This window comes from Saimiri boliviensis, chromosome 15 (assembly GCF_048565385.1).
Source record: "Saimiri boliviensis isolate mSaiBol1 chromosome 15, mSaiBol1.pri, whole genome shotgun sequence".
NCBI lineage: Eukaryota > Metazoa > Chordata > Mammalia > Primates > Cebidae > Saimiri > Saimiri boliviensis.
This window is the reverse complement of record NC_133463.1, coordinates 26,746,433-26,773,736: the sequence shown is the minus strand read 5'-3', so window position 1 is coordinate 26,773,736 and position 27,304 is coordinate 26,746,433. Positions and strand designations below refer to the sequence as shown.

The window sequence follows — 27,304 nt, the reverse complement described above, 5'->3', positions numbered from 1 at the left end:
TTGTACATCAAAAATGCTTTTCCCATGGCTGGGCTGATTACAGTGGTATTTACAACTAATTGATTACAACCAGTTACAGATTTCCTTGTTCCTTCTCCATTCCCACTGTTTCACCTGACTAGCCTTTAAAGGAGAAGAAAAAAATTTAAGAAAAAAAGAAAATGCTCTTCCCTCCTCCCATTATCTAGTTAATTCTGATTTATCCTTCTGATCTTAGTCTTCACCTTACTTCTTTGGAGAAGTCTTACTTGACCTTTCTAACCAAATCTCTCTCCTACCCCACCCACCTCACCTCCCAATTTATAGGCTCTTATAGCAGTCTTACCTCTCTTTTGTAGCACTTGTCAGAAGTATAATTTAAGTTTGTGTGATTTGATAATAACTGGAATGTGAGCTTTGTAAGAGCAGAACCCATTTGTCAAGAATTTTTACACCATTGTATCCCCACGGCCCAACAAAGTACCTGGTTCGTAGTAGATGTTCAATGAATATGTATTTAAACTCCTGAAGTTCTTAACAGCCTATGAAAAGTAGACTAGGTTTTTAAAATGTTGTTACAGCTAAACTGTTCTTACAGAATCACTAATGCCACCTTAGCACTAAACTCTGTGCAATCTTTTTTCCACCTTTGGAAATAAGACAGATTTTTTTCCAATCTTGTCGATGTCTCTAAAGAAATTTTCTCACTGTTTAAGTGAAGACATGAGTTAAAGAGGATATGTGATGGATCACTCATTCAGTATAACCTCCCCTGTTCAGGCAGGTAGATGTTGGCCTTGATAACTGTTCTTTTCTTTTCTTGTAGATTTATACCAGAGAGTTTCTTGTCTATTACAGGTTACAAAACTCTTTTCTTCTTTCTGAGGAGTCATATTGTTGAAGAATTAAAGCAGCATAGTATGATGGTTAAAGGAATTCAGACGACCACTTTCTGACCTGGGGCAGATTCTTTTTTTTTTTTGAGACAGGGTCTCACTCTGTTACTCAGGCAAGAGTGCAGTGGTGTGATCATAGCTCACTGCAGCGTCAAACTCCTGGGCCCAAGATATCTTCCCACCTCAGTCTCCTGAGAATATCTGGGACTACAGGTGTGAGCCACCACACCTGGATAATTTTCTCTTGTATTTTTTTTTAGAGACAGGATCTCATTATGTTGCCCAGGCTGGTCTCGAACCCCTGGCCTCAAACCATGCTCCCACCTTGGCCTCCCAAAGTACTAAGATTACAGGGGTGGGCCACCATGCCTGGCTCCAAAAAATGTGTTTGGTATTTGATATTTGATATTAACTGTCATCAACGGGTTTTTTTAAAGGCAATCTATGGATATTTATCTTTTTCTACTTTCATTTTTATTCCAGTAACTAAAGGTCAGATTCCAGATCTCTGCTTATGTAAATTCCCACAATGCCTCTAAAGCCTGAGTTACTTTTCAGGCTATTAACTGTATATTCAAGCATCTGCTTAAATGTTGATGTAGTATGCTTGTAGAAGTGTATTTTATTATTTTTTATAAGACAGGCTGTATTTATTTGCTAAGGTTGCTGTAACAAAGTATCACAGACTGAGTGGCTTAAACAAGAGAAATTTACTTTCTCACAGTTCTGGAGGCTGGAAGCTTGAGATCAAGGTGCTAGCAGGGTTGGTTTCTTCAAGGTCTCTCTCCTTGGCTTGTAGGTGGCCATCTTCCCGACATGACTTCACACAGCCAGTCCATACATGTCTGTATCCTAATATCTTCTTCTTATAAGGAATCCAGTTTTATTGGATCAGGGCTCACTCTCATGACTTCATTTGACCTTTATTTGCTTTCTAAAGACCCCATCTCCAACTACAGTCATGTTCTGAGATACTGTGGGGTTAGGACTTCAATCTATGAATGTTGGGGGATACAATTCAGCCCATACACAGGTTATAATGGTTTTATTTATAACTTAAGCTGAGTTTCTCTATATTCTTACATTTACCTTAGGCTTGCTTGTTACCAATAACTGTTTCTTTTCCAGGAGCATATCAGTGCTTCCCACTGTAGTTGCCTATAACAATCGAGCTCAAGCAGAAATCAAATTACAGAACTGGAATAGTGCTTTTCAGGATTGTGAAAAGGTCTTGGAGTTAGAACCTGGAAATGTAAAGGGTAAAAAATATTATAGAATGCTTTTAAATTTGCAGCAGGATGCATTAATAAAGACCATTTGTAGACACTTATAATGTTTACATTAAAGTATTTCAGATAAACTGAAATTTCTGTATGTGAATCACCAACTTCATAAAGTTGCTTTTAAATTTAACTTGGAAGTCAAATCCCTGATTATTTTGTACTGAAGTAGCTAATAATTCTAGAGGATTGAATAAAATACATTTGTATTTTAGAGGAGAACTATCTCAATAAACAAAAAACAAAACAACAACAAAAATAAAATAAAACAAAAGAGAAGTATCTCGGCCAGGCACAGTCATTGATGCCTGTAATCCCAGCATTTTGGGAGGCCAAGGTGAGGTGACTGCTTGAGCCCAGGGGTTTGAGACCAGCCTGAGTAACACAGCAAAACTCTGTGTCTCAAACAAAAAACAAACAAACAAAAAAAAAACACAAAAAAACTCAAGCTTGCATTTGAACAATCTTTTTATCCAAAAAAATTTAATTTATTGTAGATTTTCTGGTATTTGTAAATAAAATAATAAACATACACTAGACCTCTATAACCCTCTACCAGTTTCTTTGTGGATATTTCTGCCTAGGTGGCTATCTATAATTTTGTTTGTTTGTTTGTGTTTGAGACTCTCGTTTTGTCACCCAGGCTGGAGTGCAGCGGCCCGATCTCAGCTCACTGCAGCCTCTGCCTCCTGCATTCAAGTGGCTCTCCTGCCTCAGCCTCCCAAGGAGCTGGGACTACAGGTGTGCACACCTCGCCTGACTAGATTTTGTATTTTAGTAGAGAGACAGGGTTTCACCATGTTGGCCAGGCTGGTCTTGAACTCCTGACCTCAGGTGATCCACCTGCCTTGTCCTCCCAAAGTGCTGAGATTACAGGTGTGAGCCACCGCTCCCGGCCTGTTTTTGTTTTTTTGAGATAGGGTGTCACTCCTTCACCCAGCCTGGAATGCAGTGGTGCAATCTTGGCTCACTGCAACCTCTGCTTCCCAGTCTCAGGTGGTCCTCCCACCTCAGCCTCTCAAGTAGCTGGGACTACAAGCATGTGTCACCTCACCTGGCTAATTTTTTGGTATTTCTTGTAAAGACGAGGTTTCGCTATGTTGCCCAGGCTGGTCTCAAACTCCTGAGCTCAAGTGATCTGCCCACCTCGACCTCTCAAAGTGCTGAGATTACAGGCGTGAGCCACCAAGCCTGGCCTGCTATAAATGATTTAATTATTTTAAATTAATAATTTTAATAATTCTAAAATTTGTCAAAAACTGACTGTCTTTCTGCCAAAAACCTTCACTCCCTGTCCCTGTGACTGATCACTTTGTCATAGTTCAGGCCTGAAATATGCAAATCAGACTCTATACTTCTTTTCTGCTATTAAGTAGGAGTCATTCCAAGAGGGAATGACATGCATTATAATAGACACATTATATTTATTTAAGTATTTATGAATTCAAAAAAATATAAATACTTTTTTCACATGCAGTGCATCCCTTTGTGCCCATAAACATGGTGTAGGTGGCAGAAGCCATGGAGTCCTAAGGGGAAGCCTGGTGCATCAGCTGCCACTGTCATTGTCATGGACTGCCCTCCATTTACCAATAAAGACCTGTTGGGCCTGTGTTTTATGCAAGCTGGTCTCTGTCACAGAGTATGGCTGGGCTCCCAGCTTTAGGTAGCAGCCCACTGAAGGTTTTGCCAACCCCATACCAGTGCTCAGCCAGGCCCTGTGCCAAGCACTTTACATGTATTAACTCTGTTATTTTAACAACAGTTTTGGCTGGGCGCAGTGGCTCATGCCTGTCATCCCAGCACTTTGGGAGGCTGAGGTGGGTGGATCACTTGAGATCAGGAGTGCAAGACCAGCTTGGCCAACATGTCAAAACCCCATCTCTGAAACGAAAAACGCAACTTGGGAGGCTGAGGCAGGAGAATTACTGGAACCCAGGAGGTGGAGGTTGCAGTGAGCTGAGATCATACACCACTGCACTCCAGCCTGGGCAACAGAGCAAGACTTTATGTCAAAAAAAAAAAATTTAAAAAAACACAATAAATAAAAAGCTTTAAAAAATTAGCTGGCCATGGTGGTGGGCACCTGTAGTCCCAGCTACTTGGGAGGCGGAGGCAGGAGAATTGCTTGGTCTCGGGAGGCAGAGGTTGTAGTGAGCCAAGATCACACCACTGCACTCCAGCCTAAGCAACAGAGCAAGACTCTGTCTTAAAAAATAAAAATAAAGAAGATGTTAGCATTAGGTAAAGCTGAGTTAAGGGACATAGGAACTTTTTGTACTATCTCTGCAACTTTTCTGTAAATCTCAAATTATCCAAAATAAAAAGTTTTAAAAAAGGATAATCATTATATCATGAATATTTCTGCATGGAAATTCCCTTGAGAAATCTTCGTAGCAATAGAATAGGTAAATTGTATTTAAAGTGCAATGTTACAACTTTGATTAAATTTATAACAAAATGTTTTATTTAAATTTTCATAGCTCAAAGACTAAAATTCAAATTGGTCAAATTTATATTTACATTTTAAAATAGCATATTAAAATATGTCAGATAAAATTTCTCACTTTTCAGAATTACCATACTTGATTCTTTTTCAAAGTAATGACTTATTACACAAAGTTCTCATTATATAATAGATAATGATGGGTCTAGAGAGGCATTCATTGTCAGTATTAAATAATTGTCAAATTTTACATTAAAACCTACCAAAAAAAATCAAATGCGAATTACCAAAGTGCTTAATTTCTTTACCCAGCTGACTTAATCATCAGGCTTCTCTCAGTTCCCTGTGCTAAGTAACTCCTTCTAATCATTTTAGAGATTGCTATACAGATGTTACTAATGAGCCATATTCTGAGCTAGATGCTGGTCAGTAACATACTTTTTTTTTTTTTTTTTTGGAGACAAAGTCTTGCTCTGTCACCCAGGCTGGAGTGCAGTGGCACAATTTTGGCTCACTGCAACCTCCGCCTCTCAGGCTCAAACGATTCTCCTGCCTCAGTCTTCTGAGTAGTTGGGATTAGTTGGGTGTGCCACCACGCTCAGCTAATATTTTTGTATTTTTAGTAGAGATGGGATTTTGCCATGTTGGCCAGGCTGGTCTTGAACTCCTGGCCTCAAGTGATCTGCCCGCCTCAGGCTCCCAAATTGTTGGGATTATAGGCATGAGCCACTGTGCCTGGCCAATATAGTACATTTTGATAAGGGATTTCAAAAAGTGGTGAAATAATACTAGTCATAATTATAAGAAGGAAAGGATTATTGTCAGTGAAAATCTTTCCGATATTACAACACAGTGTGTTGCCTGTGAAGGGTTGAGGTATGAAATCTCTCAGTCCTTGGAGGAGCTGGCGGGGCCTGGGGCTGCCAGAGGGCCAGAGGTTTGTTACAGAGAGGACAGTTGCCTGATTTACCTCAGTGCCATCTCCTATGTGTGTATCAACATGAAAAGAGGCGTAGTTGAGCTTTGCATAATTACATCCTGTCCTGTACTACTCAGATTCTTCCATTTGCAAGACATGTTGTAACCATAATGCCAAACACTAAAAAATATAACTTTATTTTGGTAAAATTTCAGCTCTTCTGCGTCGTGCTACTACATATAAACATCAAAACAAGCTCCAGGAAGCTATGGAAGATTTGAGTAAAGTACTAGATGTTGAGCCTGATAATGATTTGGCCAAGGTAAGTACAAAAAGTGATTTCTCACCTAATTCTGTAGTTGGCTGTTTCTGTATTTATGGTAAAGTGGTATCAATCTTGCCAAACTATGTTGAAGATTAGGTCACAGCTTTAAAAGGTAGGTATATTCCAGACTCCCCAAAATGTTAACATCTATTTGAAGTGGAAGAAAGCAGGATCTTAAATTTTTTTTCTAAAACTATAAACTTTCCTCTGAAGGACAAATATTCAATTTTTCTCTTTCCTATAGTGTTGTAGACAATGTTTTTCTCTGAGCTAATTTATCTGAGCTATGTGGAGTGGTGTAGAAGGTACCTTGGGGCTGAACTCCGTGGTCATTGAAGAGCATTATTCTCTGTAACTAGCATGGTAAGCATAGCATCATTGATAGCATGTGCTACCTGACTGAGCAGACTGACTCAGTTATACACTTAGGGGATCTGTATTCAGGCCTAAAGAGTAGAGGTAAGTGTCAAGAACTGATATTTTCCCCCGCTTACAAATGAACAAGGTGGCCTATCAGAGGATTTAAGATATCCTGGGTCAAACACAAAAGACTTTGTTACTCCAAGCAGATGAGCTTCACGTTCATGTTAGTTCCCCTTGCTCCCAAGTCCCACAAGGATGACATAGAGTGGTCCAGATGGATGCTGCACACTCAGTGGGTTTATGTGATGGCTGACAAATAAAAAATTTAGGAAACTAGCCTGGCATGGTGGCTCATGCCTGTAATCCCAGCACTTTGGGAGGCTGAGTGGGGCAGATCACCTGAGGTCAGGAGTTCAAGACCAGCCTGGCCAACATGTAGAAACCCCATCTCTACTAAAAAAAAAAAAAAAAAAAATAGCTGGGCATGGTGGCATACACCTGCAATCCCAGCTACTTGGGAGGCTGAGGCAGGGCCATCACTTGAACCTGGGAGGCAGAGGTTGCAGTGAGCACCACTGAACTCCAGCCTGGGCAACAGAATGAGACTCCATCTCAAACAAACAAACAAAAATTTAGTAAACCCCCTTCTTTTATGATGGGCTATAAGCAAACCTGCCCAATCTTTGCTGTGTTGGAAAGCATCACCTTTATTACACTGGAGAGCCAATACACCTGTCCTCTCTGCTGCAGATGAATACCATTTCTGTTTGCTAAGAAACATCCTTAGAGATGTCCAGGAAGAAGGTGGTCTAGTGCCTCTGTTTGCAGTGTAGTCAGAAATGAGAGAAACCCATGGAGAATTTGTTACTAAGTTTCCACATACACCTATTGGGTTACCTATTCCACTGTCTCTGAGTGGCAGCTAATGTTCCTAGAATATCAGCTGCTTTTGTCAAGTCAACATTTCAGGTTTAGATTTAGGGCCTGGCTTAGTATTTCCTTTTTGTAATGGTTAGGTTCACTTATTTATTTTTGAGACAGGACCTTGCTCTGATGTAGTTTTGTGGGAACATGGCTCACTGCAGCCTCCAACTCCTAGGCTCAAGCAATCCTGCCACCTCAGCCTCCTGTGTAGCTGAGACCACGGGTGCATGCCACCTCCCAAAGTGCTAGGATTATAGGTGTGAGCCATTGTGCCTGGTTCCAAATGCATTTTTATCTTAACCATATGCAAAGATTAACTCAAAAAGGAATCATGTAAGGTATAAAATAGAAAAGTTCTAGAAGAAAACAAGAGAAAATCTGTATGACCTTAGACAAATATTTCTTACATGAGACATGAAAAGTACAATCCACAAAAGAAAAAGTTGATATATTGGACTTCATCAAAATTTAAAACATCTGCTTTTCAAAGACAATATTAGAAGAATAAAAGACAAGCCACAGCCAGGCATGGTGGCTCACACCTGTAATCCAAGCACTTTAGGAGGCTCAGGTAGGCAGATCACTTAATTCCAGGAGATTACGAACAGCCTGGGCAACACAGCTGAACTTCATCTCCACAAAAAACTTAAGAAGTTAGCCAGACGTTGTGGTGTGGGCCTGTAGTCCTAGCTACTCAGAAGGCAGGGGTGGGTAGATAATTTGAGCTTGGGAGGTCAAAGCTGCAGTGAGCTGTCATTGCACCTTTGTACTCCAGCCGGGGCGCAGTGGGAGACCCTGTCTCCAAAAATAAAACAAGCCACAGACCACAGACAGAGAAAATATTTGAAAATCGTGTATCCAACAAAGGATTGATATACATATTTTTCATTAGAGTCAGAATAAAATATTTCAGAATTTTCAATGTTATTCTAAAACAGTAATGTGGACTGGGTGTGGTAGTTCATGCCTGTAATCCCAGCACTTCAGGAGGCTGAGGCAGAGGACTGCTTAAGCCCAGGGGTTTGAGACTAGACGGGACAACATAGTAAAACCTCATGTCTATATTTTAAATAAATAAACAGCATATGTAGCATAATTTCATTTGTGTAAAACTAAACATCTCTGTGGGTATATATGCATAGAAACATCTAGAAAGATGATTATCAAAATGTTAGTAGTATCTCAGAGGTAAGATTTTAGGTGATTTTTTTTCTTTATTTTTTATACTTGTTGCACTAAGTTTTTCCCCTCCCAGTGGACATATATGATTACAATCAGACAAAGGCTACCAAAAAAAGTGCCTTGTATTAGTTTTATTCATTTTTCAACATCTTTATGTTTCTACCTGAAAGAATGGTTATATTTATTATTAAAGAAAAAAATTTTCTTTAATATGCTAATTATGTTGCAGAAAATCTTGTCAGAGGTTGAAAGAGATCTGAAGAATTCTGAAGCTGCATCTAAGACTCAAACCAAAGGGAAAAGGATGGTTATTCAGGAAATAGAAAACTCTGAAGATGAAGAAGAAAAAAACAGTGAAAGAAAACATGAAGATGGCAGTGGAGATAAGAGTAAAATATCTTTTCTATTTAGGTTATTTAAAATACTGCCTTTTTATATGATGAGCTGGCTCAATTTTTCTATTTGTACAGAAATTCATAATCTACCAAAGCTTTTCTAGCTTTGCCTTGTAAATTCACAAGCCAGCTTCACTCATCTTTTTCTTAACGCAGCTTGATAGAATCTCTCAAAACCATTTTCTTTCTTAACCTGTCACCTTTTTCTGGTGCTCAGCTTAATTCTTGGTCATCCTTTAAATGTAAATGGCTATGTTTAGGCTATGTTTATTGACACAAATCATTTGCAAGTTAACCTTAAATATCTCTCTTTGATAATTGTTTTGTATATATCTACTTCACTGCAAAAAATACATTGGTTTCAAAACAGGTATGGGTAGTACCATTTATATTTCAAAAATGAATGCATTACTAGAAAATTGCTATGTGTGTCTCTCAAAAATATTTTCTATATACAAAAGAAGTATAATTTCACACTTGAAACAATATTTTAAGAGAATCTAGACTAGATAAAGCTTCATCTTCATAATATAAAATATCTAAAGTTATGTCAACTTTGAGGGGAAAGATTTGCCTCCTTGATTGACAAGAAACATAAAAAATTTTTCTTCCTTCTTGAGAAATCCTGAGCAACTGGTAGTTGGGGGGTGAAGGGGGGAGATTCTATCAATTTTGAAAATCATTCACAAGCAAAAATCAACTTGTAAGTAATTTGACAGAATGTTCTAATTTTGAGAGAGATACAAAATGTTCAGTTCACTCAATTTTAAAAATAAAGAACAAGTGTTAATTTTTTTTTTAGCAACGACAAATAATGTATACACTTCAGATTAAAATACAATTAGTTGGCCAGGCGCGGTGGCTCAAGCCTGTAATCCCAGCACTTTGGGAGGCCGAGGCGGGTGGATCACGAGGTCAAGAGATCGAGACCATACTGGTCAACACGGTGAAACCCCGTCTCTACCAAAAATACAAAAAAATTAGCTGGGCATGGTGGCACGCGCCTGTAATCTCAGCTACTCAGGAGGCTGAGGCACGAGAATTGCCTGAACCCAGGAGGCGGAGGTTGCAGTGAGCCGAGATCGCGCCATTGCACTCCAGCCTGGGTAACAAGAGCGAAACTCCGTCTCAAAAAAAAAAAAAATACAATTAGTTAAGATAGAATAAAGACAAAGGAACAGAAAAGGAGGGAGCCAGAAAGAGGAAGACAATCAGAGAGCTGAGAGGGAAGAGAGAATATAAAAAGGATTAAAAAGGGACAAATTAAGGTAACAAGTTTTTCAAGGATTTGGGCTTGCCTTTTAGCCAGATTGTAAATACAATCTGGCAGCAAATCTTCTTAGGGTTTATATTTAGCTTAGCATAATTAGCCATATGCCTTACAGTTAAAGGAAATCATTTTAGATCTTATCTGAAGTGAGATGAAGTATAAACTATATTCATTCCTACTATTTTTAAATTATTTAAAAATTTTATGTATAGTAAAAATGGATCTTTTGAATCTATAGTTCTAATACATGTACAATTTCATGTAACCATCACCACAGTCAGAATACAGAACAGTTCTACCACCCAAAAAGGCCTTCTTGCTGTCCTTTCAGTGAAACCCTTCCTTCATCCCAGCTCTTCTCTGTTCCCACCGTTTTACCTTTTCCAGAATGTCATTTAAATGGAACCAGAAAGTATGTCACCTTTTGGGTCTAGCTTTCTTCACTTAGCTTGTCACTAAGATTCATTCATGTAGCTGCATGTATCATTGGCTCATTCCTTTTTATTGCTGAGTAACATTCCATTAATAGTTGTACCAAAGTTTATACATTCATTTATTCAAGGACATTCAGGTTATTTCCAGTATTTGGTAATTATGAGTAAAAACTGCTCTAAACATTGATGAGCTGGTTTTTGTAATGTAAACATATGTTTTCATTTGCCCTGGGTAAATACCTAAGAGTAGGACTTCTGGGTCATATGGCACATATATGTTTAAATTTATTGGAAATTGCCTGACTGTTTTCCAGAGTAGCTATACCATTTTGCATTGCCATTAATAACATATGAGAGTTCTAGATGCTTCTCATCCTTCCCAGCTTTGATATTGGCATTTTTTCCCCATTTTTGCCCATTCTGTTAGGTATATAGTGGTTTCTCATCAGTTTTAATTTGCATTTTCCTGATGAGAATCAATCTCTCTCTCTCTCTCTCTCTCTCTCTCTCTCTTTTTTTTTTTTTTTTTTTTTTTTGAGACAGAGTCTCGCTCTGTCACCAGGCTGGAGTGCAGTGGCCCAATTTCGGCTCACTGCAACCTCCCACTCCCTGGTTTAAGCGATTCTCCTGCCTCAGCCTCCTGAATAGCTGGGATTACAGGCATGTGCCACCATGCCCAGCTAAGTTTTGTAATTTTAGTAAAGATGGGGTTTCACTATGCTGGCCAGGTTGGTCTTGAACCCCTGACCTTGTGATACACCTGCCTCGGCCTCCCAAAGTGCTAGGATTACAGGTGTGAGCCACTGTGCTAGCCGAGAATCTTTTTATGTGCTCATTTACCATCTCTATATTGCTTTTAGTGAGTGTCTCTTCAAATTATTCCACCAATTTTCAAAAATTGGGTTGTTGTTTTCCTACTGTTAAGTCCTGAGAATTCTTTTTATATTCTTGATGCAAGGTCGTTGTTATATATGAGATTTGAATATTTTTGTCTGTAGATTTTTTCATTCTTTTAACAGTCTTTCACAGAGCAAAGGTTTTTCATTTTGTAGAAGATTAATTTATCCAATTTTTAAAATGGACTGTGCTTTTGATGTTATGTCTATGAACACTTTGCCTACGTCAAAGTCATGCAGATTTTCTTGTAAGTTTTCTTTTTCAGAGATAGGGTCTCGCTCCGTTGCTCATGCTACAGTGCAGAGGTGTGATCATAGCTCACTGCAGCCTCAATCTCCAGGGCTCAAGTGATTCTCTGCCTCAGGCTCCCAAACAGCTAGGAGTATAGCTGAGTGCCATCATATCTGGCTAGTTCAAAAAAACTATTCAGGCCGGGTGCGGTGGCTCACGCCTGCAGCTGGGTATTCTGGGAGACTGAGGCGGGTAGATTACCTGAGGTCAGGAGTTCAGGACTAGCCTGGCCAATATGGTGAAACCCCATCTCTACTAAAAATACAAAAATTAGCAGAGCATGGTGGCATGTACCTGTAGTCCTAGCTATTTGGGAGGCTGAGGCAGGAGAATTGTTTGAACCTGGGAGGCAGAGGCTGCAGTGAGCCGAGATTGCAGCATTGCCTGGACAACAGATACTCCATCTCAAAACAAAATAAAACAAAACAAAAATTATTTGTTGCAGAGATAAGGTCTTGCCATGTTGCCCAGGCTGGCCTCAACCTCATGGGCTCAAGGGGTCCTCCTGCCTCAACTTCTCAAAGCACTAGGATTACAGAAGTGAGCCACCGTTTTCTGAAACTATTTGTTGAAAGCTGTCTTTACTCCTTTGAATTGCCTATGTACCTTTGTAAAAAAAAAAAAAAAAAAAATCACATTTGTATAACCAGTAAGTAGAATCCAATTCTGGACCCCATTCTGTTCTATTGACCTATGTGTCTGTCACTTTGTCAGTACCACACTGTCTTGATTCACACAGATTTACTGTTAAGTCTAAATTCAGGTTGTGTGATTTTTTTCAGCTTTATTCTTCTTTTTCAAAATTGTTTGGCTATTCTAGTGCCCTTGCCTTTACACATAGTTTTCATTTTAATTTTGTTGAGACAGGGTTTCACTCTGCTGCTCAGGCTGGAATGCGGTGGTGCAATCATGGTTCATTGTAGCCTTGACCTCCTCGGCTCAGGCAATTCTCCTGCCTTAGTCTCCTGACACACATGTGTGTGCAACCATGCCCAGCTAATTTTAAAAATTATTTGTAGCGATGCAGTCTCCCTATGATACCCAAACTGTTCTCAAACTCCTGGGCTCAAGCCCATCCTCCTGCCTGAGTCCCCCAAATTGCTGGGATTACAGGCGTAAGCCACTATGCATGTCCACACGTAGCTTTAAAATAAGTTTTTTTCTGTTATATTTTCCTATTTTTTTTTTTTTGCCCTAGGATATAGGTTCTGAATATTTTACTTTTTATGGTCTGCATTCCTCTCATTTTTCTTAATATTCAATTATGTATCACATCAAATTACTTAACAATGACTTACATTTGGTGACTATTTTACAAGTCTTTGTATGGGCCAGGCACTGTGGCTCAGGCCTGTAATCCCAGCCCTTTGGGAGACCAAGGCAGGTGGATGGCTTGAGTGCAGGAGTTCAACATGGCAAAACCCTGTCTCTACAAAAAATACAAAAATTAGCTGGACATGGTGGCACACTCCTGTAGAACCAGCTACTCAGGAGGCTGAGGGAGGAGAATTGCTTGAGACCAGGAGGTGGAGGTTGCAGTGACCCAAAATGATACCACTGTACTCTGGCCTGGGTGACAGACCAAAACTCTGTTAAAAAAAAAAAAAAGTCTTTGTTATATTACTAAAACTTGTATTTTTAGTCATTGTAAAATACAAGGGATTTTCCTCTATATATCTATATAATAATCTGTGGCAGAGTATAATAGTACTATGGCAAATACAAAGGAGTACAATTGGGTTTTCTATATTTAAAAAAAGTCATCCAAAAAAATCAGCCAAGCATGGTGGTGCATGCTTGTAGTCCTAGCTACTCGGAGGCTGAGGCAGGAGGATTGCTTGAACCCAGGAGTTTGAGGCTGCAGTTAGCCATGGTTATGCTGCTGCATTTCCATGTGAGTGACAGCAAGACTCCAATTCTCAGGTGGAAAAAGTCATTCTGGGAATTTGATTGAAATGGAACTGAATTTATAGATCATTTTGGAGGAGAAATGACATTATGACTATATTGCATTTTCTAATCCATAAACATGGTATGTGTCTCTATCAGGCATCCCCAAACTTTTTACACAGGGAGCCAGTTCACTGACCCTCAGACCGTTGGAGGGCCGCCACATACTGTGCTCCTCTCACTGACCACCAATGAAAGAGGTGCCCCTTCCTCAAGTGTGGCAGGGGGCTGGATAAATGGCCTCAGGGGGCCGCTGTAGTTTGGGGATGCCTGATTTATGTCGTCTTTGATTTCTTTCATTAGTGTTTTTTGTTTTGCAGCATACAGATATTACCCAGGCTTTGAAAGATTTATACTTCAGCATTTTAGCTTTTTGAAGTTATTGTAAATCATATTTATAAAAAATTTTGTAAAATTGAAAATTCAGTTGTTCATTACTAGAATAGAGAAATATAATTGATTTTTTTTTTTTTTTTAGATGGAGTTTTGTTCTTGTTGCCCAGGCTGGAGTGCAATGGCATGATTTTGGCTCACTGTAACCCCTGCCTCCTGGGTTCAAGTGATTCTCCTGCCTCAGCCTCCTGAGTAGCTGGGATTACAGGAATGTGCCACCATGCCCAGCTAATTTTGTATTTTTAGTAGAGACGTGGTTTCTCTATGTTAGTCAGACTGGTCTTGAATTCCCATCCTCAGGTGATCTCCCTGCCTCGGCCTCCCAAAGTGCTGAGCCACCACACCCAGCCTAATTGATTTTTTGGTATGTTGATCTAGTATCTTGCAATCTGTCTAATTCACTTATATGTTCTAGGATCCTTTTGTTGATTCTTTGGAATTTTTTTCATAGACAATTATGTTGTTTGTAAATAAGGTCAGTTTTATTTTTTCATTTCTAATCTAATACGCTAGCAATACCTCTCTTTTGCTTTATTGCACTGGAGTGGGCTTATGTGTCTTGTTTTCAGTCTTAGAGGGCAAGCATTTAGTCTTTTACCAGTGGGTCCCTGTACTCATCCCGTGGTCCTTTCCCCAGTGCCAGAATGCGTAATTGGCATAGACATACTTTGCAGCTGGCTGAACAACCACATAGGCTCCCTGACTGGTAAGCTGAGGGCTGTTATAGTGGAAAAGGCCAAATGGAAGCCATTAGAGCTGCCTCTACCTAGAAAAATAGTAAATCAAAAACAACATCACATCCCTGGAGGAACTGAGGAGATTAATGCCACTATAAAGAATTTGAAAGATGCAGGGGTGGTGTTTTCCACCACATTCCCATTTAACTCTCCCATTTGGCCTGTGCAGAAGACAGATGGATATTGGAGAATGACAGTGTATTGTCGTAAGCTTAACCAAATGGTGACTCCAGTTGCAGCTGCTGTACCAGATGTGGTTTCATTGCTTGAGCAAATTAACACATCTACCTGTACCGGTATGCAGCCATTGACTTTGCAAATGCCTTTTTCTCCATTCATGTCCATAAGGCCCACCAGAAGCAATTTGCCTTCAGCTGGCAAAGCTAGCAATATGCTTTTACTGTCCTACCTCAGGGATATATCAGCTCTCCAGCTTTGTGTCATAATCTTATTTGAAGAGACCTTGATCATTTTTTGCTTCTGCAAGACATCACACTGGTCCATTACATTGATGACATTATGCTGATTGGATCCAGTAAGCAAGAAGTAGCAAACACACTGGACTTACTGGTGAGATATTTGTGTGCAAGAGGATGGAAAATAAAGCTGACTAAAATTCAGGGACCTTCTACCTCAGTAAACTTTCTAGGGGTCCAGCAGCCTGCATCTTTCTCCTGTGCTGGGTGCTTCCTGCCCTTGAACATTGGACTCCAAATTCTTCAGTTTTGAGATTCAGACTGGCTCCCCTTGCTCCTCAAGCTTTTAGACAGCCTATTGTGGGACCTTATGATTGTGTAAGTTAATACTTTAAAAACTATTCTTTATATCTATTATATAATCTTATATAAATATATATAATATATTAATATGTATAAACTTCCCTTTATTATATATTAACTATATATGTTATATATAGTTAACTATATATTATATAGTTGTTGTGTGACAATAATATAACTATATATGTTATATGGTTGCGTGACTGTATATATTAGTTAACTATATATAACTAGAGTTAATATATAATATATATAAAAGGCAGTTTATGCATATTAATATATTAGTTAACTATAAAGTTAATATATATAATATATGCATAATATATGTATAAAAGGTAGTTTACATCTCATTAGTTCTGTTCCTTTAGAGAACCCTGACTAATATATCACTAGAACGAGACCCTGTCTCAGAAAAAGAAGAAGAAAAGAGAGTCCTTTGATTTTGCTCTATTTTTTCAGGATCTTTTTGGCTATTCTGAACTTCTTACAATTTTGTATGAATTTAAGGATTGTCTTTTCCATTTCTGCAAAAAAGTTTTGATAGGATTGTGTTACATCTGTAGATTGCTTTAAATAGTGTTTACATCTTAACCTTAAAAACAAAAAGTCTTCCTATTCATGATTACAGGATATATTTCCTTGATTTCCTTTTTGGTCTGTTCATTGCTGGTGTATAGAAACACCAGCTTGTTGCTATTATATCCTACATCTTAGCTGAATTTGGTTTATTTGCTCTAGTTTTTTTTTTTTTTGTTTGTTTGTTTTTGGTGGGGCGTGGTCAAGATGGGTGGATTCTTTCGGATTTTTTGTTTGTTTTTGTTTTTGTTTTTTTGAGACGGAGTTTTGCTCTTGTTACCCAGGCTGGAGTGTAATGGCGCGATTTCGGCTCACAGCAACCTCCGCCTCCTGGGTTCTGGCAATTCTCCTGCCTCAGCCTCCTGAGTAGCTGGGATTACAGGCACGCGCCACCATGCCCAGCTAATTTTTTGTATTTTTAGTAGAGACGGGGTTTCACCATGTTGACCAGGATGGTCTCGATCTCTGGACCTTGTGATCCACCCGCCTCGGCCTCCCAAAGTGCTGGGATTACAGGCGTGAGCCACGGCGCCTGGCTCTTTTGGATTTTTTTAAATATAAATAGGATTATGTAGTGAATAGAGATAGTTTTACTTTATTTCTAATTTGGATGCTTTTTATTTCATTTGACTGTCTAGTTGATCACTCTACAACTTTTAGTACAGTATTGAATAGCCATGGTGAAAACGGGCATCCTTATCTTGTTGCTGATGTTTAGGGGAAAGCTTTCATTACTTTCATTTTTGAATATGATGTTAGCCATGGGTTTTTCATAAATATACCTTATTATGTTGTGGAATTTCACTTCTATTCCTAGTTTTCTGAGTGGTTTTTTTTTTTAAATCATGAAAGCATGTTAGATTTTGTCATGCCTTTTCAGTATCAATTGTGGGATCATGTATGCAATACTTTTTCTGTTAATTAGGTATGTTGGCATTGATTGATTTTCTAATGCTGATCTACCTTTGTATTCCTGGGATAAATCCCACTTGGCCATGATGTGTAATCCATTCAGTATGCTGTTGAATCTGTTTTGCTAGTATTTTGTTGAGGATTTTTGCATCTGTCAACTACCCATATTACCCTACTTGAGGCTACACTGTTGGCCATTCATTCCTTTGATAGCTGTTATTGTTGACTCCTTCCTTCCCAAAATACTCGTGGTATTTCTGAGGCAGTATGCACTCCTGGTTTTTTCTCTCATTTCTAGGCATTTCTCTGCCTACAATGTAGATCCCTCCTCTGTTCATCCTTTAAGTGTTAGTATATCTCAGGGATCCTTTTGAGCCTTTGAATGATCTCATCCACATCCAAACTTTATTTTTTGTAGAGATGGAGTCCTACTATGTTGGCCAGGCTTGTTTCGAATTAGTGGCCTCGAGTAATCCTCCCACCTCAATCTCCCAGAGTGCTAGGATTAGAGGCCACCTTGTCAGTGCCACACTCAAACTTTTATATACTAACTCCCAAGTCACTGGCTCTGGATAAGGCCCCCTCTCTGATCTATATGCAGAGCCACCTCTTGAACAGCTCCATGCATTGTCCCATGGGTATCCCAACACCCAACAGAACTCACACGTCTTTCATGTTTGGGCCTCTGTTTACCTGTCCATAGGCTACCAAAGTTGTTCAGGGCCATTTCAGTCTTAAGGAAAGAATGCTTTGCATTCAGTTCAAATCTGGGTTATGGCTGGGCACAGTGGCTCATGCCTGCAATCCTAGCACTTTGGGAGGCCAAAGAGAGAGGATCGCCTGAGACCAGAATTTTGAGACCATCCTGGGCACCATAGCAACACCTCATCTGTACAAAAAATTTTAAAAATTAGCCAGGCATGGTGGCTCTCACCTGCAGTCCCAGCTACTCTGGAGGCTAAGGGGAGGATCGCCTGCCCCAGAGGTCAAGGCTGCAGTGAGCTATGATGGCACCACTGTACCTGTTTCAAAATAAGTAAATAAAAATAAAAACAAATCCAAGTTATGCTGGCTTCTAGCTCTGTGTACTTGAGTGGATTCTTTAGCTTCTTCTTTGTGTCTCTGTTGCCTCATTTGTAAAGTGGGAATGATAATACTTGGTATTAGGATGAATGTGACCCATATTAAGTTCTAAATGAACTGTATCTCTTTAGTGATAGTATTGGTTGGGCCTGTGGGGATATTGTGCAAAGCGGTGGAAAGTAATACTAAGTTGACCGTTGTTTCTGCTGACCCTGAATTTTGTGCTTTCACCCAGTGTCTGCTTGAGAACTTGATTAGCAGAAACCAGATGAAAACTGGAGCCTTACTCTAGAAATCCTACTGGGTTTAATATGCAGATTTATCTCTATAGCAAAATCTTTTTATTGTTTTAATAATTAAGCCCCTTTTGACTGGTGATCCAAATTGGATGTTATTCTGCTGTACAGAAAACAGTATTTATTAACGTGTTTTTATACTTGATGCTTAAGGTGTTCAGTCACTGATTTTCACTTAAATAATTGTGCTTTTCTGTTCCCTCTGTCTCTGTGCTTAAAATCTTGGCTTTACCATTCATGAAAGAGAATGGAAAATATTAAGAATCAGATAAGAATTTGTTAAAAGAGAAAGCTTGGAAATCTCTGTATTTAAGTACTTTTAAACAGTGCTTTAAAATGATTAATTGCTTTGTTTTAAATATTGATAAGATACTATAAATGAAATATATTATTTCTTCAGCCCTGCTTGAAAAAAAAAACAAGCAATATATATATATATATCATTTTCATATTTAAAAATAGTTTCAACAATTATTAAAGCTATTAATACCTGAACTCCTAATCGAAATTAAAGAAATTTTTAGTTTAAATAAGGCATTGGGATGGAAAATTTACTGTGCTTTTAAGGCTCCCTTTAAGCTTAAAAAGTTAAGTGCCTATTTTATGTGACTTTTTGGCCTAATTCACTTTTAAAATGACTTAAAAATCACTTACACTTTATTTTTCTTTCAAATCTTTTTTTTCTTAATCTTTTAAAATAAGGAAAGGCATCTCCACCTTGGGTACTATAATTGTATTCAAATTTTTGCAACTCCATTCAAAAGAGTACGTATTTTGTAAGCTCTACCTGGACAGGTGGGCTTCAAGGGGATGGCTATGAGATGCCGGTTTTCACGTCACAGACCCTTCAGCGCTTAAACAGTTACAGACGGCGGTGGCTTCTGTCCGGAGCCCGGGAGCCGCGTCCTCAGGAAGCCGCAGGGGCCGGAGGGCGCAGACGGGCGGACGGGTCGCAGAGGTCGGGCAGCGCCGGCTCCGCCCGCAGGGGCGGCGCCCGACCCGGCTTCCCGCGAGCCCGCCCTCTGCGCCCGGTGCCCCCGCGGCCTCTGCGGCAGCTGCTCCCGGTGATGCAAACCCTCACTTCCCGCATCCGCTTCCCCACAGAGCCCGCGGAGCCAGTGGGAGCCGCGCATACAGCCCAGCCGTGCGCCATGGGCAACATCCAGAAGAAGCTGACCAGCAAAGCTGAAGGCGGCAAGCGGCCGGGCAGGGGCGCGCCGCGGCGGAGCCAGACCCCGGAGGCCGGCGCAGACAGGCGGAGCTTGCAGTTGGCTTCGGCGGTGGCGGGCGGCGGCGCCAACGAGCATCCGAGCGGCGGGCGGGGCGAGGGGGACCCCGTTGCGTCTCCGCCCGCCGGCCTAAAGAGCCAGGGCAACGAGCTGTTCCGAAGCGGGCAGTTCGCCGAGGCGGCCCACAAGTATTCCGCGGCAATCGCGCTCCTGGAGCCGGCCGGTAGGTGCGCCGCACCCTGCCGCTTCCTGGGCCCCTCGCACTGTGGTTCACCCGACCCCCAGGGCCCCGAGGGAGAGGCGTCGCCGTCTCCTGAATGACAGGCGCCAGCATCGCTGCATTCCTCCCAGGTGACTAAGAGCACTGTGCCACCTGACCTCAGTGAGCAGCGCCTTGGAATGCGGGCATGTGCCTGGCCGGGCACGTTTACCTCCGTTGCCGCCGGGCTTTCCCTTGGCTATTGTGGGTAGCAGCTCCGTGGAGCTCTGCATGATCAGTCTGCAGGACTGCAGTGCCACCGGAGACCTCGGGCGTCTTTTAATTCTGGTGAACTGTGATCTTGCTAATGGATTTTAACTGTATTTAATTAAATGTGATTTTAGGAAGTGAAAGTGCAGATGATCTAAGTATCTTATATTCAAATAGAGCAGCATGTTACCTCAAAGAAGGAAACTGCAGTGGCTGCATTCAAGATTGTAACAGGTAAACTGCACGTTTTCAGGTTTGTCAAGAGATTGTTATAATTTCATTGTGGTGACTGCAATATCCAAGATCCTACATTTTCTGCCTAAGGGTCTAATTTCTTAAGAGTTTTATGGTATGTTAATTGATTGATGCATATAAATCATATATTATCTCACGTATATGAAGAGGGTTATAGAAGATTGTGCAAACTTTTTTCATTTCCACTGCTACCTCTCTAATTCGTGCTCTTTCTGTATCACTCCTAGACTACTGGAGAAGCCTAATAACCGGTTCCAATCCTCTGTGGTATCAGAATAACTTTCCTGAAACATTATTTTGTTCAGATGGTTTCATACAGGCCTTTAATGGCTCAGTATTGGCTTTGAAATAACTGCAGACTTCTCTGTCACTACACTGCCCCCAAGCAAGTTTCTGCTTCCATCTGGTCTACTGGACCACTTGCTTACTCTCGCCCACCCTGTTCTCTGAGCCCTTGCCCATGTTGCCCCCAATGGTGGTAATACCCTTTGTACATCTTTGCTTCTGAAGTTCCTGCTCAGCTTCCCCCTCTCTTTACCTCCTTGGGTGCCCCAGACTTCCTGGTCATCTGCAGGTCTGTAACACCTACACAGACACCTGGTCACGCCTCTAAGGCCAGACACAGTGCCTCATGCCTGTAATCCCAGCACTTTGGGAGGCCGAAGTGGGCAGATTGTTTGAGGTCAGTTTGAGACCAGCCTGGTCAACATGGTGAAACCCCATCTCTACTAAAAATACAAAAATTAGCCGGGCATGGTGGCGCACGTCTATAATCCCAGCAACCTGGGAGGCAGAGGTTGCAGTGAGCCGAGATCCCACCACTGCACTCCAGTCTGGGCGACAGACTAGAGACTCTGTCTCAAATATATATATATATATATACATCTATCTATCTATCTATCTATCTATCTACCTACCTATCTATCTACCTATCTATCTATATGTGTGTGTGTATATACACACAGGTATTGATCGACTTACCACCTATGCAACTTATGACCATTCAACTTTACGACCACAATCGCTAGCCACGACTGCTCCACGTCTGGCAGCGCAAACGTTGCCCAGCTGGGCGTACGACAGTGCAGACCAGCTTCTGGCAGCACTACCATCTCCGCGTGCACCATTTCAACTGTACATACAGCCTACTCAACTTACGACCAAATCGTGTTAAGACCGTTCTGCGGTCCCGACCGTGGTAGTTAAGTCGAGCACTACCTGTATATATATATTTGAAACTATGTATCATTGTTAACTATAGTAATCCTACAGTGCTGTAGAATACTAGAACATGTGCCTTCTAGGTAGCTAGCTGTAATTTTGTATCCTTTAACACATCTCTGCCTGTATCACCCCCACCTCCTTCCCCCTACCCTCCCCAACCTCTGGTATCCTCTGAGGAACCATGTCTCTTATACAGCTTTGTACCCCATTGAAGCATAGTAGTCACCCATGGTACTCAATAAGTTACCTGCCTGGGTGGTAAATATCTACGTAAATAAAACATTGTTTCTCACCATTAAGTAATAAGAAGCACTTTGGCAAGAAGCTGCTATTAGTACATGTAAAAAATAAGAAGGCCTGTCCTGCTTTGACTGACACAGCCCTGGTTTACTTCTGTTATCTCATATAACATCTTCAGAAACTCTAGTTTGGACAGTAAATTATGTGGACACTCCGTTTATAAGGTGACTAATTTGTTATTGTTTTCATGGCAGTATCAGTTTATTGATATGGGTAAAGCTTGCTAGTATCTGTACCTAAGTTTAAAAAGAAGGTGTTGAGGCACTTGGATTTTTGGCCAGTTTTACATATTTAAATTTGAGATGAATAATACTTATATTCTCTTTGGCTTGACATCAGACCGCATCCTCAGTTGTGCTGGCTCATCACACTCGCTAATCATCACATTTTTCAGGATTTTGTGAGCTGGTTGGTGTCAAGTTGATATTTTGAAATCTGTCATGGTGGGATACCATTTTACACTATGAAAGAAACAAATGCCACAAATCTGGGCTTCCCCCCGACCCTTTTTCTTTACCCAGAAAACCAGTTGTTAAAGACTTTTACTAGTGCTCTTAACAGACAAGACCATGTGAAGTTGTTGGATACCAAGCTGGTCGTGATTTGTAGCCAACATCCTTAGAACTCAAGTGTCTGTTTCTAATACATTACCCTTCAGACTTGTTTTAGGCCTTTCCACGGTGAGGGAGGTCAGGACACTTTAGTTAAAACTTGAGACCCCTAACGTTAGAGCTGCTGCAAAAGAGTTGGTTTGTGTTGTCTTACATGAGATCCTCTAAGGTGATGAACAATTTACTGGCTAAAATTTGCTGTGTTTCATTGTAGGCCCAGGAGGAAGTCAAGGATGGGACTCCAGCCAGGGAGGCTAGAGTGAGGGCTTGTCCTGGGGGAGGGCAGGAGATGGCCTGACTGAGAGGGAAGTGAGTATGGGTTTAGGTAGGTTATGCTAATGTAAGAGCTGTTTTTTAGGCAAGGAATCTGGCTCTGCTGGTCGGTGCTGACTCCTTAGAGACTGACCTACTCAGATATTTTCTTTGATAGCTGGCCTACCAGTCCCAGTGTAAGAGAAATGGAGATGAGGCCCAGCAGGGGGTGATTTTACTCTAAAGCAGTGATTCTCAATCTTGTTTTAATGCCAGGGAAGCCACACTGTGCTTCTGTGAACATTTTTTCAGCTCAAGTAACTATATTTTCACTTTACCTCAAACAGATTGCATACATATTAAAAGGAGTTAATTTTTTTAGGTTTTCAGTTAATTATCTTTGGAGAATTCCATGAGTTCCTTTTTATTTTATTATTATTATTATTTTTATTTGAGCCTGAGTCTTGCTCTGTCCCCAGGCTGGAGTGCAGTGGCACGATCTCGGCTCACTGCAACCTCTGCCTCCTGGGTTCAAGTGATTCTCCTGCCTCAGCCTCCCCAGTAGCTGGGCTTACAGGCATGCACCACCACGCCCAGCTAATTTTTTATATTTTTTTGTAGAGAAGGGTTTTCACCGTATTGCCCAGGATGGTCTTGAACTCCTGACCTCAAGTGATCCACCTACCTTGGCCTCCCAAAATGCTGGGGTTACAGGTGTGAGCCACTGCACCAGGCCCACAAGTTCTTATTAACAGATAAGTGGTATCAAGAGTCAAACACTGTAAAAAAAAAAAAATGCAAAATTTAAGGGGAAAAAAATCTAACCTATGAAAATAATTTTTAGTTGTATTTTGGGAAAAACTACCATTTGATTTTAAATGTTTTACTTCTGAGGAGCCTTGGTTGTTTTCCAGGCGTGTGTTTGGAGAGTGGCCATTGGGATTGTGGGGTGGGGATGGGGGGAGGTTTGAAGAGCTTGAAGATCTCTAAGCCTAGCCTCTACCCTCACCACAGCATCTCCATGGCTGTCTTTTAAACTTCCAGGTGAAGCATGAGAAGGAGTTATGATGCTTAAGTTTGAAAGCCATCATTTTACAACTTTTAAAATTCTCCTAATTGTTTATAAACTAAAAAAACTTAATTTTTTCTCATCTATCAGAAATGTTTTGGTTTATCTAACCCACACCAAAAATCTTTTGGTGACTTTCCACTGAGGTTGCTTCAACAGACTAAATACAACAAATGAATGTTGCCTAGTAATTCTGTTTTTTTTTTTTTTTTTTTTCTTTGAGAGAGTCTTGCTCTTATCACCCAGGTGGGAGTGCAATGGCATGATCTCAGCTTACTGCAGCCTCTGCCTCCTAGGTTCAAGTGATTCTTGTACCTCAGCCTCCCAAGTAGCTGGGATTACAGGTGTGCATCACCTCACCCAGCTAATATTTTGCATTTTTTTAGTAGAAACAGAGTTTTGCCATGTTGGCCAGGCTGGTCTTAAACTCCTGGCCTCAAGTGGTCTGCCAGCCTCCCAAAGTGCTGGGATTACAGGCTTGAGCCTGGGTGCCTGGCCAGTTCTCTGCTTTTCCTTATCTTTGCTACTCTCTCACAGACTTGAAATAGGAAGATTCTTTAGGGTCTTAACTGTGTTAATTTGAATAGACAGCCGCTTTTGTAAGCCCTGCTTCAAAAGTTCTCTGTGCTTATTTTTATGCATAGGTAGTTTTTTCCTTAATGGAATTTCCATTCATAAATTCATATTCATTTTCAGGATTGTAGTTAAAGAAAAAAAATATTGCATTCACTGGGCTAGAAGGTGCTAAAAATTAAATACATCATCTCATCAAGTTTACATCCCAAGCTTGGCTTAAGGCCATCTTGAATAGATAAATGGCACCTTGGTTATTGGAAGTCTTCTGTGAAGCGAAGGTTGTCACATGGTTTTGACTCTCTCTGCTCATAGAGTTAATATTACCTAAATAATAAACTAAGCTAACTTTAAGGCAGTGGTACAGGTGACAGATTCTGATACCCACGGAGCTACTGTCTAGTGTTTAAATATTTTTACTTGATTTTAATTTTATGGGTTTTTTTGGGGTTTTTTTTTGTTTGTTTGTTTGTTTTTTTTGAGACGGAGTTTCGCTCTTGTTACCCAGGCTGGAGTGCAATGGCACGATCTTGGCTCACCTCTGCCTGCTGGGTTCAGGCAATTCTCCTGCCTCAGTCTCCTGAGTAGCTGGGATTACAGGCACGTGCCACCATGCCCAGCTAATCTTTTTGAATTTTTAGTAGAGACAGGGTTTCACCATGTTGACTAGGATGGTCTCGATCTCTTGACCTCGTGATTCACCCGCCTCGGCCTCCCAAAGTGCTGGGATTACAGGCTTGAGCCACCGCGCCCGGCCTAGTTTTATGTTTTAAATAACATTTACTGTTAAAAAAAAAAAAACCTATTATAGAAAACTTAAGAAAAAACTGGGACAGCACGAAGATGATCATTAAAATCACTCACAATCCTAACACCTAGGCATAGTGAAATTGGTTATTTTTTCAGAGAAGTGAAGTGGATTAGATTTAACAGCTTTTCTAGAATAACTTCTATGATATGCCAGAAGGGCTCCCACAAGTGCAGCTGAGTATCTGTATGACGTGGGAGTGGTCTGAGTGGTAGATGACTCAGAGTTCCTTCGTTTGCACTGTTTCTATGTGTGTTGTGGTAGGCAGAGTGTAGGCTCTGAGGGCTCACAGAGAAGTTTGCCAAGTGCCTCTCATGACCCAGGCGTTGATCTAGGACTGGGAATATAGTGGTGCTCAGGACAGGCAATGCCCTTGGCCTTCACGAAGCTCACATTCAAAAGAACTGACCTGTGGGCGCATTACTCCTCATGTCTCAGTTTCTTCACCCACATAATGAACATACTAATATTTACCTTACAGGTTTGTTGTGAGATTAGATGGGGAAGTCTGCAGTGACGAGCACATAGCAGATACTCTGTCAATGTTTCCTCATTGCCAAATCACTGTTGACAGGAATAGATAGGAGATTTCTAAGACTATTGGGGAAAAAAAAAAAAAAACAAAAAAAACAAGTTAAAGAAAGCAGCCCTTGCTGATGCTCTTCGAGAAAGTTAAATATTTGATATATTAACTGCTTATAGCATGAGTTGAAAGAATAAATCCACAATCTTCAAAGTGGACAGTCTGGTGCAGATGCTGGCTAGTAGGTTATACAGAAAGGAGGGTCGTCACAGGATCTCTGCATGGAGGACTTCTTTGCAGCTTCTGCTGATTTTGTTAAAACCAAGAGTACTATATATAGTGTTCATTCATAAATACAGATGGTCCTTAACTATAGTGGTTAACTTCTGTTTTTTTTTTTACTTTACCATGGTTTGAAAGGGATACACAACCACAAGGTTTCAGTCTTTAAGCATTGGTGATTCTTTAACCAAAGATTCTGGGCTGATTTTGTACTTAACATATTTTCAGTTTACGCTGGGATTATTGGGACATAACCATATTGTAAATTGAGGATTATATGTAAATTTTTTTATTGTTTTACTTGAGAATATAATGAAGTACATTAAATGCTGAAGTAGCTTTAACCACTTACTTCAAACAAAACCAAAAAAACATAACCATGAGGTACATCTTTAGTGATATTGGAAACACTTCATAGACTAAAACGTGCAAAATGAAAATTCATGACATAGAAGAAACCATTGTATGTTTATTTCCTTGATCCTCTTTTGGTCTGTTTTTGAAGCCCATTTGCAACAAGTGAATCATAAACTGTAGTAAGTTTTAGAGTGCCAATTTTCAAAATGTGATGCAACTTTTATGGTTCTGTACTTTATTATTAAATACATAGTTGTGAATAAGAATTTTCTTTTTAATCTGTCAACAACAAGAATCTGTTGAAACTGCTCTGTGCCTCCCGACATGCTGCTCTGTTAGGGCACCCGGGAGGCCGGGGAATGCTGTCAGGAAGCTCACGGCTCAGTGAGAAAGAGTCAATGCCAGTCCTTTGATACTGGCTTAAAAGAAAGGAACACAAATTTGATTGCTCCGTTACTCTGCATTTGCCTTTCTGGCATGTCGCCTGGTTCCCAAGTCATGAGTTCAGTACTGCAGTATCTATTCAGTGAAGTATAAACTAAAGAGCATTTTTCAAAACAAATGGTATGTAATATTTTTGTCTTCTTTAGGGCTCTGGAACTTCATCCATTCTCAATGAAACCTCTTCTGCGCCGGGCAATGGCCTATGAAACTCTAGAGCAGTATGGGAAAGCTTATGTGGATTATAAAACAGTATTGCAAATAGACTGTGGACTTCAGCTAGCAAATGACAGTGTTAACAGGTAATTAATCTGAGGCAGCTACCTAAGATCTAGTTGTTTTATTCATGTTTCCCTCCCCCTCCTTCAAGAACATGTAGAAGTATAGATGTGTTCTCAGTTACTTCCATCACCTGAATGATTGCCTTCTTTTACTCCATTAAATCAAATGGTTCTCTCCCTTAACACTTTGGTATTTGTTTTCTGATCCGTTTATTACTGTTCAATGAATATTCTTCTTTTTGTCTTGGTAACACAGGATATAACTCATGTGCTGCTTAAGAATATGAGGTGACATATTCTTAA

At 40.4% G+C, this 27,304-nt stretch overlaps 1 protein-coding gene and 1 long non-coding RNA gene across 5 annotated transcripts in view; one reads left to right on the top strand and one right to left on the bottom strand.

The window, feature by feature from the left end:
* Positions 1 to 27,304, top strand: part of SPAG1 (sperm associated antigen 1) — a 75,909-nt gene that overhangs the window by 30,495 nt on the left and 18,110 nt on the right. For all 4 annotated transcript variants that reach the window (XM_039464883.2, XM_074386803.1, XM_074386805.1 and 1 more), the window contains 6 exons: positions 2,004 to 2,134; positions 5,736 to 5,842; positions 8,544 to 8,703; positions 19,432 to 19,779; positions 20,160 to 20,259; positions 26,870 to 27,022. In XM_039464883.2, the coding sequence (XP_039320817.1) occupies positions 2,004 to 2,134; positions 5,736 to 5,842; positions 8,544 to 8,703; positions 19,432 to 19,779; positions 20,160 to 20,259; positions 26,870 to 27,022 (999 nt within the window). The remainder of the gene's footprint in view (positions 1 to 2,003; positions 2,135 to 5,735; positions 5,843 to 8,543; positions 8,704 to 19,431; positions 19,780 to 20,159; positions 20,260 to 26,869; positions 27,023 to 27,304) is intronic.
* On the bottom strand, positions 947 to 19,315 carry LOC141581436 (uncharacterized). Its single transcript, XR_012514042.1, has 2 exons — positions 19,115 to 19,315; positions 947 to 2,119 (listed from the first exon to the last, which is right to left on the bottom strand). It is a non-coding gene; the product is annotated as an uncharacterized LOC141581436 (long non-coding RNA).